Source organism: Wolffia australiana, chromosome 5 (assembly GCF_029677425.1).
Source record: "Wolffia australiana isolate 7733 chromosome 5, ASM2967742v1".
NCBI lineage: Eukaryota > Viridiplantae > Streptophyta > Magnoliopsida > Alismatales > Araceae > Wolffia > Wolffia australiana.
The window spans coordinates 19,512,078-19,529,581 of record NC_135839.1 but is presented as its reverse complement, the minus strand read 5'-3'; the positions used below and the strand labels follow the sequence as shown (position 1 = coordinate 19,529,581).

Below are 17,504 nucleotides of genomic sequence, written 5' to 3'. Positions count from 1 at the left end.
TTGAGAAGGTCCAAAATATATTGGTCTATGTTTGTTGAATGCAATATTGGCAGAATATGATTGGTATTTGGACTTGAAAATACCCACCATCATGGATAATCAAAGGTATTCATAACAGCAGTCGAGTACATGCAAATTCAGTACATTGTCCAGTGTAATGAGTTTTTGACGGAAACAATATCCTGCCAAAGTGGGCTCTTTTGTGGAAATCATTTACTCTACACATTTGATGTAGTGTACATGTGTCAAATGTCGGTACTAGCTAGCCCAAAGGACAGTAAATACTGGATGGGACTTTGTACGCTCGTGATAAATGACATGAGACAAATATTGAGTTACTTTTCTTGTGATTGGTTAGTCGGTCCAAAAAGACAGACTTGTCAGTTAACGGGAACTTTTTTGTCTATGTTATTATTCACAACAAGATGTCAATTGCAGTTAATGTTATTGTCCAAAGATGATACATTAATGTTGCGCCTGATGTCTTGCAATGGGTTTGTACTTTATTTGCAATTCATTCTCTTATGTGAGCTATTTGTCCTATTCTACAGCGACTGCACACGAGTACATCACCGTACAAGGGCATAAAATTCACATATTGAATCCACATAACTTTCAGACGTGGAAGAAAGATGTAATGCTTGCCCTCGCATACTCAAATCTTGATTATGCCATGAGATCTGAAAAACCAGACGATGCAAATGAAGAAAACCTAGAGGCATAGGAAAGCTCAAATCGGTTAAGTTTGATGACGATGCAACATGTTGTGTGTGAATCTTATCAGGCAGATCTTATTCGAGAAGACATCACAGCAACAGAATTTATGGCAGAAATTGAACAGAAGTTTGAAACTCATGAAGTATCTAAAATTCATGAACTATTACACAAGTTGATTTCCATGAAATTTCATGAAAAGGGTCACATCAGAGAACATGTTTTGGAAATGTCCGCTATAGCTACTAAAATCGGACAATTGGGCATGGATGTATCAGAAAAGATGCTCATGCACCTTGTGCTATATTCACTTCCTGCACCATATAAGCAATTCAAATTGGCATACAAGGTTCAACGTGAAAAGATGAGTCTCAACAATTTTATTTTGCTCTGTGCTCAAGAACAGCAACAGCTGATTACAAAGAGTCATGAAAGTGCCAATTTGACAATAAATGCAAAGAGGAAAATCAAGAGGCGGCCAAAACTAAGGCACACTGAAAATGAGCCACATCAGAAGAAGCAATAGAAGCAGGATAAAGTTGTGACTTGTTTCCATTGTAGAAAGAGTGGACATCTTAAAAGGAATTGCCCTAAGTTTCATGCTTGGCGAGCACAGAAAGGTAATATGATCTCCCTAGTTTGTTCAGAAGTTAATCTTGCCTCTGTGCCCTTAGACACGTGGTGGCTCGACTCTGGGGCTACAATTCATGTCAGCGTGTCTATGCAGGGTTGCCTCCATTGCCGGACACCGAGTGCCATTGAAAGCTTCATTTACACCAGGAATGGCAATTCAGCAGAAGTGGTGGCAATAGGGACGTTTAGGTTACACTTAAAGTCTGGATGTTGTTTAGACTTGATAGAGACTTTTTTTTGTACCGTCTTTTAGACGTAATTTAATTTCTATTTCTGTTTTGGACAAATTCAGTTATACTTGTCTATCCGGAAATAGTAAAGTTAGTCTCTTTTATGAATCAAGTCTAATCGGCACTGGCTCTTTATTAAGTGATAGCAACCTTTATATACTTGATATGGACGTCCCATCCAATGAAATTTTGCATACCAGTGCAAAAGGGGCCAAGAGGAAGTTAACGAATAAGAATTCTATTTCATTATGGCACAAAAGACTTGGGCATATTTCTCATCAGAGAATCGATCGCCTTGTGTCAGATGGTATTCTGGATCCCTTTGATGACAAGAATCTCCACACTTGCAACAAGTGTATTAAGGGAAAAAAAAAAAAACCTAAGGGGAAAGGGGCCATTCGAGCTTCAGATGTTTTGGAATTGATCCATACAGATATATGTGGACCATTTCCTACCGCAACTAGAAATGGTCAACACTACTTTATTACTTTCACAGATGATTATTCTCGATACGGCCACCTGTATCTCATTCATGAGAAATCAGAATCTCTGGAAATGCTTCAGAAATATAAAGCTGAAGTTGAAAATCAGCTAAATAAGCGGATTAAGACCATAAAATCCGATCGTGGAGGAGAATTTTATGGCCAATATGATGGTTCAGGTGAACGATGTCCAGGCCCTTTTGCTAAATATCTATCAGAATGTGGTACTGTTCCTCAATACACCATGCTAGGTTCACCCCACATGAATGGTGGTGCCGAAAGGCGAAATAGAACACTCCAAGATATGGTTAGATGTATGCTTACAGAATCGCCTCTTCCAATGAACCTCTGGGGCGAAGCACTCAAGACGGCTGCCTATTTACTTAATCGAATTCCAACAAAGGCGACTAAGAAAATTCCATATGAGCTTTGGACAACTCGCAAACCAAGTTTGAAACATTTACACATTTGGGGTTGTCAAGCAGAAGCACAACCCTTTTTGCCTAATGAACGGAAGCTTGACTCGAGAACTATCACTTGCTATTTTGTTGGATATTCTGAAATGTCTAGAGGTTTTAAATTTTACGACCCCACTACTAAAGCCATTTTTGAGACGGTAAATGCTCATTTGTTTGAGGATGTTGAGTTTGCAATGGGAGATAAAGTTCATGACATTGTCTTTACGGAAGAATTAGAGGATGCCCCTTTAGTTATTGTTGATGACCAAGAAGATGAATTTTAATCACACTTGGCCCACCAAAAAAGGTACCACTAATTCAATATAATGCTTCATGCTCCTCTATTCTAGTTAAACAAACATCACAACCTCAAATACAAGTGCCCTTAAGGAGATCCACTAGAGAAAGAAAATCTGCAATTCCGGATGACTATATTGTTTTTCTCTAGGAACATGAGGCTGATTTTGAGATCATGGAAGATGATCCTCTTAATATAAAATAGGCCATGCAGAATTTTAACTCTCAAAAGTGGATAGATGCCATGAACGAAGAAATAAAATCTATGGTTGACAATGACGTTTGGGATCTTGTCCCATTACCCGAAGCTAAGAAGCCCATTGGCTGCAAATGGATATTTAAAACCAAAAGGGATTCAAAGGGTAATATGGAAAGATATAAAGCATGTCTTTTTGCCAAAGGTTTTACTCAACGAGAAGGCATAGATTATAATGAGACTTTCTCTCCAGTTTCATCGAAAGACTCCTTTAGAATTATAATGGCACTTGTAGCGCATTTTAATCTTCAACTACACTAGATGGATGTCAAGACTGCGTTTCTTAACGGAGACATTAATGAGACCATATATATGGTTCAACCAGAAAACTTTGAGATCGGAGATCCAAAGTCAATGGACTGCAAATTAAAGAAGTCCATCTATGGTCTAAAGCAAGCTTCTCGTCAATGGTATCAAAAATTTCATCGAATTATTGTCTCTTTCAGTTTTGAGACAAATTTAGCAGATGAATGTGTGTACCATAATTTTATTGGGAGTAAATACATATTTCTCGTCCTATATGTCGATGACATATTACTTGCCACAAACGATACACAAACCTACTTCATGACACGAAGAAATTTCTGTCAAGTCATTTTGTGATGAAGGATCTCGGTGAAGCCTCATATGTATTGGGCATTCAGATATATCGTGATCGCTCTCAAAATATCTTAGGTTTGTCTCAAAAGGGATATATTGAAAAAATCATTAAACGACATGGCATGGAAGATTGTAAACCTCTAGACACTCCTATTGCTAAAGGAGACAAGTTCAGTCTTGATCAGTGTCCGAAGAACAATTTTGAAAGCCAGGAAATGCAAAAGATTCCTTATGCATCAGCTGTGGGGAGTCTTATGTATGCACAAGTTTGTACATGCCCAGATATTGCTCATATTGTTGGTGTACTTGGCCGATATTTAAGTAATCCAGGTGTAGATAATTGGAAAGCAACCAAGAGAGTCATGCGATACCTTCAGAGAATAAAAGGACATATGCTCACATACAAGAAATCAGATCAATTGGAGATCATTGGGTATTCTGATTCTGATTTTGCTGGATGCGTTGATAGCAGAAAGTCTACTTCAGGCTATATTTTTCTGTTAGCAGGAGGAGTTATATCTTGGAGAAGTGTGAAACAAGCATTGATAGCATCTTGTACTATGGCAGCAGAATATATAGCATGCTATGAAGCATCAAATCAAGGCAATTGGCTGAAGAATTTTGTTACAAGCTTGAGAATTGTTGATGGCATTGAAAGACCGCTGAAGCTTTATTGTGATAATCAGTCAGCCGTTATGTTTGCCAATAACAACAGGAGCTTAACAAAGTCAAAGCACATTGACATAAAGTTCATAGTTGTGAAAGAAAAAGTTCAGACAGGGTAGTTGTCTATTGAGCATATTGGGACAAACTCCATGGTAGCGGATCCACTTACAAAAGGACTGCCGCCAAAGGTCTTTCATGAGCATGCTGCTCATATGGGTTTAATACCTCTTGAAGATATGTAATTCAGTGGGAGTTTGTATTTTGATGTTCATTCAGTAATAGACACACTATGGAGTTTATTTTCATGCATAAGACTTCAGTTGATCTCCATTCAGAATCCGCAGGACTAAGTTGGAAATGTACACGTATGAATCACTTGCTGTGTAATTTCCATGCTACGCATCCACACATGATCTATGTCATTCATTGAATTGGTGTATGTGATCATTGTTTGGGTTTAGTTACAATTACTGTAACAAAAGCCCCATGGTTCTATGCTAGTTTGTGATGGACGAGATTGGTTGAAATGTCTTAGTAATGATAGCAAAATTTTTGAGCTCCTACAGTGATAATATGCAATATCTCATGAACATATTTATATTGTCCAAGTGGGAGATTGTTAGATTAATTTCTTAATCTGTGGACAATTATATATATGTATGTATATAATTTCATATTGTTAAGCTATAAGGTATAAATCCCACTTCATATGTGATTCACTTAATGACGAGATTAAGACATTTATAGCAATAAGTGTGGTAATTAATTGTGTAGAGGCTAAACTTGTCTTAACTATAATGATGGGATTAATTAAGACATGCTTAAGAGGCTTAAGTTTCTCCTCTTCCTATAAATAGGGGCCAGGTCCTTGGGTCATAAGGCAATTGACTTTTCTCCTGAGCATCCCATTACTCAGAGAGACTTCAGGAAGTCATCTGGTATTGATCCAAAAGGCCTCCCCTCAAGCTTGTTCTATTCAACTAGAGAAGACGCGATGGATCGAGGTATGTTTTACATTGATTTACATTCATGTACGATCTTCATCATCCTTGAGAATCGATGCAAGACTCATGCGGATCTAACAGTTCCTCTCTTTCCTTATTCCCTTTGTGTTGTAAGAATTATTTCTTCCAGTATTGGCGTGACTGCTACTCTGTCGTTAGAGATAATTGATGAATACATAGGATTAGCCACCGTCTCGTGGTAGGATCTCGTTGACAGTAATGGAACCATTAGCTAGGGTGATGGTACGGACACCACCGGACGGTGACTCGTTCCTCCACTCGTTGGCCTCGAGTTGGTTTCCCTCGGGTCATTGGGAGCCTGGACACCACTCGACACTCTCTGATGTCGTCGTTAGCCCTTGGCTTGTGTCCGTGAACGCGACAATTTCTCATTTTGTTTCTCATTTATCACTTAGCATCTTATTGTTACGCTTCCCAATTGACGAACTTCCCCTCTAGTTGTGTAACGCGACACCTCGGACACGTTGTGTTACACCAGCTTGGAACAAATCTGAAACATTTTAATTATGTAATCTCTTATGTTGCTTTTACCTTTATACCTCATGGTAGTTAGGCGATTCGTATGGGTACTAATCTCAGCTCTATCACTCTTCTAGTACCTCTTTTCAAGCTCTTGAAGAAAAAATTCGGCTTCAGTTGCCACTTCAGCTAGTGTATCCCTCAAGGATCCAAAAATTCTGCACTTTATGACGGTCAAACTCATGCAATTTTACGTTTCCCATTTATTGTAGACATTCTTTTCCTCAACCGAGGAAGAGTCTTTAATGCCATTTGGATGATCATTTCCCAATGCATAGCAAGGTCCATTGCACTGATATAATGTGTCACAAATTCCATCCAATCTTAAAATTAGTGCCCTTGATCATCAGAATGGAATTTACATACGTGCAAATATTCGAAGATGAATTTCAGCCTAAATGAGGAATTAGAAATACTCATATAAAAATGAAAAATAGCTAGGCATAATTCAAAAAACAATGGATTACCCATCCCAAGAAATCTAGTACGGCATCAGTACTCATCGTTGGCTGATAAATTGTTTTGTAAGTGATCATCTTGGCACAACAATCAAATTGACCAATAAAAGTGACATTCAAGAGCCTTCCTTTGAGCCGTCGCAACAAATTTAAGTTAATAGTCAACAAATTTACTACTACTGATGTGAGTGTTATTTAGCCAGATAATCATTTTCTTCTGGGCCAACAAATATTCACATAAATAACATCACATGTGCATCTTGGTATTATGAATAGGCACACATTCATAGTCAGAGTTTGTCGTTTCGACATCTCAATGTTAAGTCTATTTTTCATCAGTAAATACCAGACCAATACTAGAATTTTAATTAGCCATTTGCGCACTCAATCCCGCCAAAGACCTATTTCACTTTTGGCCAATTATTGTACGTATAATTATAGGGAAATTTACAATGGAATGGATATCATGAACACAATAATTCTCATTCACCAATCCAAAATATCCAAATCATCAAGCAGATAATGCAAATATAAATTGAGTTGTTAAATTGAATTCAGAAAGGAAAATTGGTTATTTTGAATAAATCAGAAAAATAAAATTAATGAGAATATGACGAGTTATGCATATTGAGCTACCCGTTTTTAATATTTCTGTATTCCTTAATGGGACTTCCATTCGTCCAGATATTTGGACTTAATGAGCAAGCATACTGTCATTTTAGAATATGGGTTTTCAAAAGAATGAAAATGCAAGCCATACAATATTTTTAAGATGAATAACTGGCGTATTGGGACATTTTTAAAGTTTTGATTTGGGGTTGACTTTAAACGACATCAGTTTTGATCGGAGTGAGCGATTCCTTAAAGTGAACAGCCCTCTTTTCGTTTTTCCTTTTTTTTCGTGGCCGTCGCTTTACGTGTCCAATTTGACCTGGCCAATTTGACCCAGACGATTGGTCTCTTAAAGTGACCGTTCACAACTTTTTTTTTCTTCCTCGTCAGGTGACGATTGTGAAAAACCAATGTCTTCTCACGCAACTCGGCGATGAGCTTTCACTGTCACCTTGCTGCCGTCAGCTTTCAGCACCTGCCATTCCACGGCCATTCTGGACGGTACGCGACCTTAATGGCATGCCTCAAACTCGTGTTTCATCTTCAATACCCAAGAACATAGAGAGCATGAAAGCCCATAATAGTTCATGTTTCATAACATTTAAAAGCATGTCGTTGTGATATAATCATCACACATCCAAAAAACAATTTTGATGTAAATATCTGACCAAATATAAGGCACTGGAATTCTATCAACCTAGCTCTAATACAAATTAATTAAAAAATCGTCATTGGAAGCGTACAGCAGCCCATCTTCTAGGATGGCTTGGAGTGGATATTATAGATCAGAGTAGTGTAGACTGAATCATCTTCTGCAAATGGGGGCTGTAGGGTCTCACATATAGTGCTCGGAGAAAAGAAATCAGCTTGTCCAAGAGTTTGGACGAAATTAGGGACAAAAATTCATCCTGAGACATAACAGAACAGGATGGTTTTCGTCCAGTGGGATGAAAAATCATTTGTCAGGATGTTTTGGATGATGGCCGGACACCTTTGGACGAAAAACTGCCGGATTCACGTCTGACGGTTGAGGTGTAGCCATGTGTGTCCTTGCTATGACAACTTGCTTCAAAGTCCATGTATTTTTACGAGCGTGCTGACGCCGCTCAGAAACAGTTTTACATATGTCCCTTTGCATTTCCCTAAAAACCTTAGATAAATCTATAATAATATATTAAAAATATAAACGGGTTCTTTTTGTCGGAAGAAAAAAACTGTCGGAAGAAAAAATTCTCCCGTCCCTCGTCCCTGCACTGTATCCGGGCGTTGGACGGGTAGAAATCCGATCCAAGCCGGGCTGTTGAAATCGAATCGGATCAGCCTATCCAATCCGAACTTTGGGTCGGATTAATTTAACCGATGGGAACCGAACAGACCCAAATTATGCCTCGGTTGATTTCATGCCCGAACTTTCGAGGTTCGGATTCGGTCAGAAAGATCGAAGGCCGTTGGTCTGAAAGAACAAGTCAATGAAGAAGTAGCGGAAAACCAGGGTAAAGGCGAGCGACAGAATGAGCGTCGAGTGCGGAGATATGTGGTTAGAGCGAATATCGGAACTCCGTTGTTGACAGTTCAGAGAAGAGGACACATAAACAGATTTCGGAAACGAACTGAGTCGAAGACTCTCCTCGGAACAGAGCAAAAAAAAGAGAGACAAAGAAAGAAAGAGAAAGAGAGAGAGAGAGGGAGAGATGAGTACAATGGCGGCGACGAGCTCACCCTGCGCGGCGTGCAAGTTCCTCAGGAGAAAGTGCGTGCCTGGGTGCGTGTTTGCGCCATACTTCCCGCAGGAAAAGATGGACAAATTCGTGATGGTGCACCGGGTGTTCGGCGCCAGCAACGTGGGCAAGATCTTGAGCGAAATCGCACCGGAAAATGGGCCAGACGCTGTTAAATCCCTCTGCAACGAGGCCAAGATCCATATCAAGGACCCCGTCCATGGCTGCTCCGGCTGCATTCGAGCTCTCCAGGGCGAACTTTTGTGGATCAATCAAAAAATTGGCGTCGTGAAGGCGGAGATCAACGCCATACTCAACCCTGAAAGCGCCCCGCCCCCGCCTCCATGCAGCGCGCATGTCCCGACGGCTCTCTACGCTGCATGGGGCGTGATGCAAGAGATGGGCTTCCCGCCCCTTAACCCGGGTTCGTGCGACAGTCTTCCTGCGCTCTCAGATATCCTGAAAAACCAAGGCCCTACCACTGCCATGGACGCCAGCATTCTACAAAACGATCCAACAGACGAGGATATCTCGACTTATTTCAACGATTCTGCTTTTGCGGTGGCCGAGGTTCCGCACAACTGTCCGCCACCGACTGATGGCATGAGATGCGACGAGGATTCTGCTACCATGATCGCCTTCCCTCCCGAGAACCATCCAACGGAGGCTGATAACGAAGGATGCGACATCGATCTTCTTACCCTGCTTTCCAGCATCCCAGAAGACTATCCGATGGAGGATGATGTCGCGCAATACATCGTCGATCCCGCGGCCATGGACGCCGGTGTTCCCGAAGACCATCCAACGGCGCCCGATGTATCGATATACACCGACGATCCTGATCTCATGGTCGCCAGCGTTCCCCAGAATCATCCGATGCCCAGTGATGTCCTGAGATATAACGGCGGTCCAAATGCCACGTTCGTCAGCGTTCAGCTCAATCATCCGCAACCAGCTGATGGCGTAAGATACAATGGCGATCCCACTACGATGGTCAACAGCGTTCAGTATAATTCTCCTCATTAACCATTCGCTGCCGTAGTCGAACAGTAAATACTGGAATCCAAGTTATTTGATCTCTGGCTTTTCGTTAATGGCTTGCTAATTTTTCTGGGCAGATGCCCCGATGTCAGGTTAGAATTTGGCACATAAATATAATCGCGGCTCCCTCTCTTAGCTTTAAGGTGTCTAATGACTTATCTTGATATATCCTGCGTTGTTCGTGACGCCCGAGAAAGTCATAATTTGGAGAAACTGTTTTTTTGTAAATACAAAAGAATCTTATTCCGTGGATGAAAACTTTATTTGAAAATTTTATTTGATTAATTGAAAAGTTGCCTAAAAATGTCCGATTTTGCATGATATGTGTATGACGAATAGAAGTGCAGTTCTTCCGTTTCTACGTTCTCTGTCATATATTTCTTTTATCTGTGCAAAAAGCAAGAAGAGAGCCGTGTTCTCCTAGAAGCGGTTCTAGGGCAGGAGAGAGTCTGGAGCAACCTGTAAGTGAGGTTCGTCTGTGAATCGTGGTGGGATGGCCAGATGAAGAGCGGAGGATGCTGTGGGAGGAAAGGTAAGGTCCTTCGCCAATGATATTTTATCTTCACTTTTTCCCACTCTGTTCTCTCTTTCTCTCCCTTTCTCCATGTCGTTATCGCCCTCTCACTCCTTTTATCTTCCACACTCACTTGCTCTTTCTCTCCCACACTAAATCTTTGACTCATTGAGTCTTCCACTCGCCCCTCTAATCTCTTTCTATCCCCTTTCCTCTGTCTCTCCATTTATCTCTCTCACCACCTTCCTCTACAACACTCTCAATGTTTCTCCCGCTCTCTCATTCTCTCCCTCGGTAACTCTCGCTCTCTCACTCTTTCGCACTCTCCCTCTCTCCTTCTGCCACTCGCTTCCTCTCTTACTCTGATTCTCTTTATGTCTCAATCTCTACTCCCTCACTGTTGTATTGTCTCCCTCTCTTGCTCTCGTATTAGCTGCCTCTAAATCACCTTATATATCTCTTTCACTCTATCATTAACTCGTTATCTCTTCCTCTCACACTCTTTCACTCTTTGACTCTATCATTTTCTCTCTTTCCCTCCCTCGCACATTCTTTAGTGCTCTCCATTTCTATTTCTCTCCGATCTTACCCTTTATCACTCTCATTCACTCTCTGTCTTACTCTCGTTCTCCCACTCTCACTCTCTTACTAGTTCTTCCTACCTTACGATGGCTCTCTCTCACTCTCTCTCTTACTCCCATATTCTTCCTACCTCGTGATGGCCCTCGCTCACTCTCACTCTCATTCTCACACCATGTTCTCCCGGCCACGCGATCTTACTCTCTCCCTCTTTCACTCATTCATTTTCTTCTTCTCACTCTTGTTATGTCTATTTCTCCCTCGCTCCCTCTCTCCCCCTCACTCCCACTGTTCCCCTTACTCTTACGTTTTTAACATCTCACTCTGCCATTATGTCCCTTTATGAATCCCTCATTTTATCCCACTCTAACTCTCTCACACTCTCATTATCTCTCTCACTCGTTCTGTCATTATGTCCCTTTCTGCCCCGCATATTTTCTCCCCGTCTAACTCTATCACTGTATCGTTCTCTCCTACTTACTACAACTAACTCACCCTAACTGTACTTCTCTGCCTTTCTCACGCTCTTACTCTGTTCCGTTCTAACTCTCTCCATTTGTCATTCTCTCACACAGTCACCCTCCCCCTCTTACTCTCTCACTTTGTCATCCTGTCACACTCTCTCGCTCTCTTGTTCTCTCCACTAAATACTAAGCTATTTTCCTTGGTGATTTTCTGTGTAGCTCACTCTCTCATTGTCTCCCTCTAATTTTCTCACATATCCAGTATCTCAATATCTCATTCGCTTTCTCTCCTTCAGTCACAAACTTACTTCCTCACTTCCAGATTCTCATACTCTCTGTCATTTCGCGCTTTTTTATTCTATCCTACACTTAATTTTCTCCCTCTCACGCCCTCATTGCTTCACTATCTCCGTCTCTCATTCGATCACAATGTACCCTTTAATCGTACACCTCGCTCACTCTCTCGCACTATTTATCACTTACTTTCCCTCTTCCGCTTGCCCCCGCACATCCTGCTTCACTCTCTCACGCTCCCTCACATTTGTTTGTGTCTGCCTCGGAAATAGAACCTGCTTCGACCCAATGTAGTTAGGTAAAGATGAGGTATTATTTAATTTTACTTAACTGCATGATGTTTAATATGAGATATAGACTCCATTTGACGACACTATTCAATGATTAATATTAAATGGTTGATTTAAATATCAAGGGCACTGAGGTTTGTCAAGATAGAAACCATCACCTGTGTTGGAGTACTGCTACAAAACTAGTAATTGCAATTATAAACACTGACTATTGCGAAATAAGAGGGATGGTGATGAAACTCGAAAAGAGTGGTAGTAAAAGGAAGGTGTAAACGCAGGAGCAAAATTTTAGCAATAAACTGCATATGGGGAAAAAATCTCTAGTGTTTTGAGACTTGTATTTTTGTATTGTTTTCAAGGTACTCAAATTTTCAGGTTAAACTACAAATGGATGAACGGCTAATTGTAGACAATAAATATATTACAACCATACAGTTCTCAATTATAAATCGTCCTTAGTTAAAAAAGCTATGTCAATTCATGTCCCATGAAATCTAGCTATTAAAGTTGCAAATAGAATACTACGCGCTGCATAGGTTCAGTTTGAAGTTGCTACACCTACTGAAAAAGAGTCACTAACAGTGGATACTCAGAGCACATTAACAAGTCCAAAACTAAGGATTCACCGTCGTTCTTTCAATCCAGGCTTAACTAACAGTATTTATAAAAAATCCACTTATGTACTCTTAAAGTATATATGATAAGTAAGCGGTCCATCACCAGAGAGGCATAAACTTAATTTCAGAATTTTTGACAAGTTTTGATATGAAAGAAATAAATTCAAGCTGGATAAATAAACTTTCTGCTGTATTTGGGATTTTGGGATAATTTTTTTACTTTTCTATGATGTAAAAGGAAACTGAAGTACAATAAAAACACAAAATTTAATGGACTATTTTTTTCTACTTTAAATTTACACCATAAATCTAAACAAAGCATTTTTAGATTTTTTCTCCAACTACATTCATTCCTAAACTAATATAAAGAAACTACATGGTAATTGGGGTCTTTAATATATTTTAAATGTTGAAATTTTTAAAACCTTGTTATATTAATTGTTGGGATTTTCTGATTTTTTTAGGACAGAAAAAAATATTTAAACTACCTACGTTAGTTCGGCCCATTTGGACATGTTTCAACCAGTCAGGTTGCTTCAAGATTAGTTGAAAATTCAACTAAATCCTCGACAAAGTCACTCCTTCCCCTAGAAGGGCACAGCGATGTGCACGCATAGGATTGGCAGGGATGGAGGGACCTGGGTGCACGCGAGCTGATGTGCACCACAGACCACACACAATAGCATGGACAGACTGTGTGGATTTAAGAAAGGTAGTTTTCCAAGTATAAAAACTGAGTTGTTTTTCGTTTTTAAGATAGACTATGTGGGTAACAATGGAATCCAGAAAGGGAGGATGATAGATCTTAGAGAAAGAGAATGTTGGATCTTGGAGAGAGAAAAAAATCAAAATGAATAGATAGATACAAAAAGCAAAGATAGGGTCTGGGAGGCGGTCGAGGTAGAATTTTAATGTGAAACTGCTTGAGATTTTCTATGAAACTCTGGGAAAAAAATAAGAGGTATGGATCAAGGTTTAGAGATAAAATTAGTTGGTTATAGAGGGAAAGTAGAAAAAACATCTATTTAGAGCGAGAAATGATAGATTTAAAGGGAAAACTGATAGGTGTTAAAGGGAAACTAGAAACCTAAGTTCTAAAAAGTGCAATCCAAGTCTGTTGAAACCTTAATGTTTCCTCGAAAGTTTGGATTATTATATTTCTACACGACCAGATATTTTTCTTGCAAATAAGAGATGAGATTGGATAAAAACTTCAACAGGCTTACATCAAGGAGGTTATACAACCTGAATTCTGAAATATGCCTTGTCTTCTTGCCAAGCCGCTTGCTATAACAAATCATATTGAATGAAAGTGAAGGGTAAACAAATAGATTAATACATAGTGATAATTACTAAAATACCCCTTCGGATATTTCCAATTCTCTCTCTTTGCCACTTGGGCCCATTTTCTCCATAAGTTTATAGCATTGCCATTTTGCATCTTCTTTCTTTTATATATTTTTTAAAGCCCTGATGATGGCACACGCCGTCAAAGATCGTCAACGACGTCGTTGCCGCCCGCCGTCGTTGTCAAAGCTTGGATCAGATTGCTCAACTTATCGTGTTTTGTTTCATCGTTCTTTCTCGTGTTTTATGTTTTCTCATCTTGTCGTTGCATTTTCGTCGCATCCGCGACGCGTCTCTACGCCCGGCGTCATCCTCACGGGGAGGGATCCTTAGCCAATTTGGAACCCCTTGTGCCCTTTAATTTCTTTCCTCTCCTTTTTATGTCTTAATTCCCCATTTCTATGTGTAATGGGGGCCAATTATATAAGGGCCCCTAATGGATCCTACCCCCTTGTTGACCTAGTTAAGGGAGCCCATTGACCTCTTCTCGCATTGTAGGGGAAGAGATCATCCGCATCAATGATCTCACTCCATCATTTTCTGTTGATGGTGAGAATATTGGATAGACATTGATTTAGTGATAGGTGTGATCATTTTGTCTTCTGCATTGGATAGTCATTTTCGGAAATTGATTTAATGATAAGACATTTTAGTATTCTTTAATCTTTATAACATGTTAGCGCGTCACCGCGCCCGAAGTGATTGTCTTTTTATTTTCTTCTTCTTTTCTATTAAATATCATGCTGAATCAGGTCATTCACAGAAAGAAAGAGAAACAAGATCGAATGATTTTCTGATGAAACAGCGCATCAATGACTGCCATGTCAACACATTTTCTCTGTTTTTATTATAGGCAACATAAGAGACAAGGACTATTAATGATTCCCTAATGTGGCAATGCATTTTGGCGTGCCATGGGAGCATCATTTTCGCCTTTAACCAATTGTACTTGTAATTGTGCACGCCTCTGGTAACACAGCAATGTTTGCCTTTTAAGATTTTAAAAGTTTAATTTCATTATAATTTATTCTCTTGATCTTCGTATCACCTATAGTGAAATTTTACACCCATTGTTTTTTTTATTGCTCAATATCAGCCCAGCGAATAAAAAAAATCAACTTGTGAGCCTATGATTGGGAACTATGGCAATGCAATTTATGATTTCATAATGACATCTTTTAACAATGATTAACTGCATGAATCATCTCTGAAAGTCTCAGCCAGTTGTCAATCAATTTAATCGAATAGGGAAATGCGGAGGGCAAAATTTTGAGACCTTAAATATATTAAATAATATTTAAAAAATAAATTCTAAGTTTATAAATACATAATAATTATATGTTTTAAACTGGAAAATTGATTTCTCCATGAATCTTATGCAAAAAATTCACAAAATATAAATTCTTAATCAGAAATGTATTTTCTTTCATAATATGGTGTCAGAAAAATTCTTTAAAAACTAATAAATCCAACAAAATCATGATTTGATGCTTAAAATAAATTTGTTCATTCTAAGCTTGATAACACACGTGCATACATTTTTTAATATTACAATAGGTAAATTACACAGAAATAACCCAATAATTTGTGCATGTTATCAATGGTGTCCCTCTTATATTGTGTCATATACACAAAAATAAAAAAATAATTTAGAATAATAAAATGTTGTTGTCATAATATTTTAAGCATTTTAAAACATAGATGTGATAATAATTGGTTTAGCTGCAAAATACTGATATTTTAGTAATGAATTATTGACAGTATTCATATATTAATTTTTTATCTCATCTCATTTATTTATCTTTCTAAATTATAACTTATCAAATATTTAAAGGCTTACTAGTGTTTGGGCTAACCGGGTGACTAATACGTATTGTCCCTCCTTTGGCTGCACCACAGAAATAATGAGCTTCATTATCGTACAAGAATTTATAAAGCGGAGATGGTCTTGTAAACTACCATATTTCAAATCCATGTAGTTAGACTAATATATTATTTTTTGATTTTAGATTTCAACTTATTCATTAACTTGACATTACTATATTTTACTTCAATTGTCGAAAAAAACTTAAAACCATTTCATGTGTTCTGTTTGAATCATATGTTTCATTAATTATGGGATAATTAATAATTCAATCCACCTATTTGAAATTGAGTTGTTTTATTTAAATGATTAACAAGGAGATTAAAAATAAGTGTTACATTTTTATTTTAATTGATATATCATTAGACATAACAATACTGGATTCGACAAAGATCTGCTTCATTCAAAATACTTCATCTATATGATTCCTAATATAACCTTTTGATTATAGTCACTAGATAAAAGTTTTAGGTGAAAAGGGTGAATTATATAGATTTGTATCAAAATACTATTCAGCAATAGATAAGTTGGGATACAAAAAATTAGTAATCTGGAGTCCGTGTAGAAGTAGATATTTCAGTACAGGCCTCAGATATTTTTAAACTGTTTCCTGAGATTTCTTCCCTTTCGTACACTAGTAAGATTTTCATCACCCTGAACTAAAAATGCTTTGATATAAATACCAGTAATTTTAAAGTCATCGTAAATGCTTCAAATTTTTACAAGATCAATGCATCCAATCAGAGATTTTTTATCCCAGTTCTAGTTGATTATTGATATTCCCCTGAGTTATAATGATGAATTAAATTTAGGATTTTTTAAGGTGAAAATTAAGTATTTTTTTCTTTAGGACTTTATTTTCATGATTATTTTTCTATTTAAATATATTGTTACTTTGGAGGTACTTATTAATTCATCTAAGTTAGACATTTTTAATGTTATTTTATTTTCATAAATTGATTAACTTTATTTAATCTCATTCATAATATCTTACTTTATGATATTATTTATATTTATAAAGTAAAACTTTTTATTTTATCTTCATACATATGTCTTCTGGTATTTGTAATATATGTTTATGACATAGACAAATAAAAAAATTAAATGTAATAATATGGGGACATTGAAAGCTCATGTTCCAACATTTCTTATCCTATTTTGAGAACTCAGTATCTCTGGCACATATTTCTAGACATGAATATGATGTGCCAAGTAAATACTCTGAAAATGTTTACCATTATTTTGTGGAGGGTGCTGGAGCAAACACTGACTGCACAGACATACAAACACTCACTATTAATTTATTTAATTATGCAGAATATTCAAAATAAATTATTTTACGTGGTAAAAAAAGGCATTTTAGATTCTCGCTTTTTTCCTGAACAACCTTGGACGTAACATATGCACTACAGAAGTACAGATGAAAGTTTTGGAATTTTTAGATATAATTTTGGTCTGGGCTTTTGGTTTTGTTCTCTCTTCAGAAACTAAAAATAGTACCTTCAATTAAAATTGATTTCTGTTCAAACACCTACATTGCTAATGCATTGATATTAAAATCCTGACATGTATTTAACTTTAGATTTTATCTCCCTTTTACTGTGGTAAAAGTATATGTCAATATGTGGTGATAGATAAGGTTCATGTGTTGACATCTTAAATATATTTAAGTTTGAACCTGAAGTTGACTGCGTATATTAGTCACCAACAAGCAAATGTGATAATGCATAAATATATTGATGTTGAAAATTATTTAATTAGTCATTTTTTTATAAAAATAATTATCAATATGGTATAGTATGAATTTTTCAGAACTCATCCCTAAA

At 37.8% G+C, this 17,504-nt stretch overlaps 1 protein-coding gene across 1 annotated transcript; it reads left to right on the top strand.

The window, feature by feature from the left end:
- Positions 1-8,536: 8,536 nt before the first annotated feature.
- LOC144703338 (uncharacterized) lies at positions 8,537-9,825 on the top strand. Its single transcript, XM_078575491.1, has one exon. It carries the CDS (start codon positions 8,642-8,644, stop codon positions 9,692-9,694), a length of 1,053 nt encoding a protein of 350 aa, XP_078431617.1. The 5' UTR covers positions 8,537-8,641; the 3' UTR covers positions 9,695-9,825.
- The last annotated feature ends 7,679 nt before the right edge of the window (positions 9,826-17,504 follow it).

Excerpts from the sequence above, each read along its gene's own strand:
- LOC144703338 (XM_078575491.1), top strand. The coding sequence starts at position 8,642 with ATGAGTACAATGGCGGCGACGAGCTCACCCTGCGCGGCGTGCAAGTTC.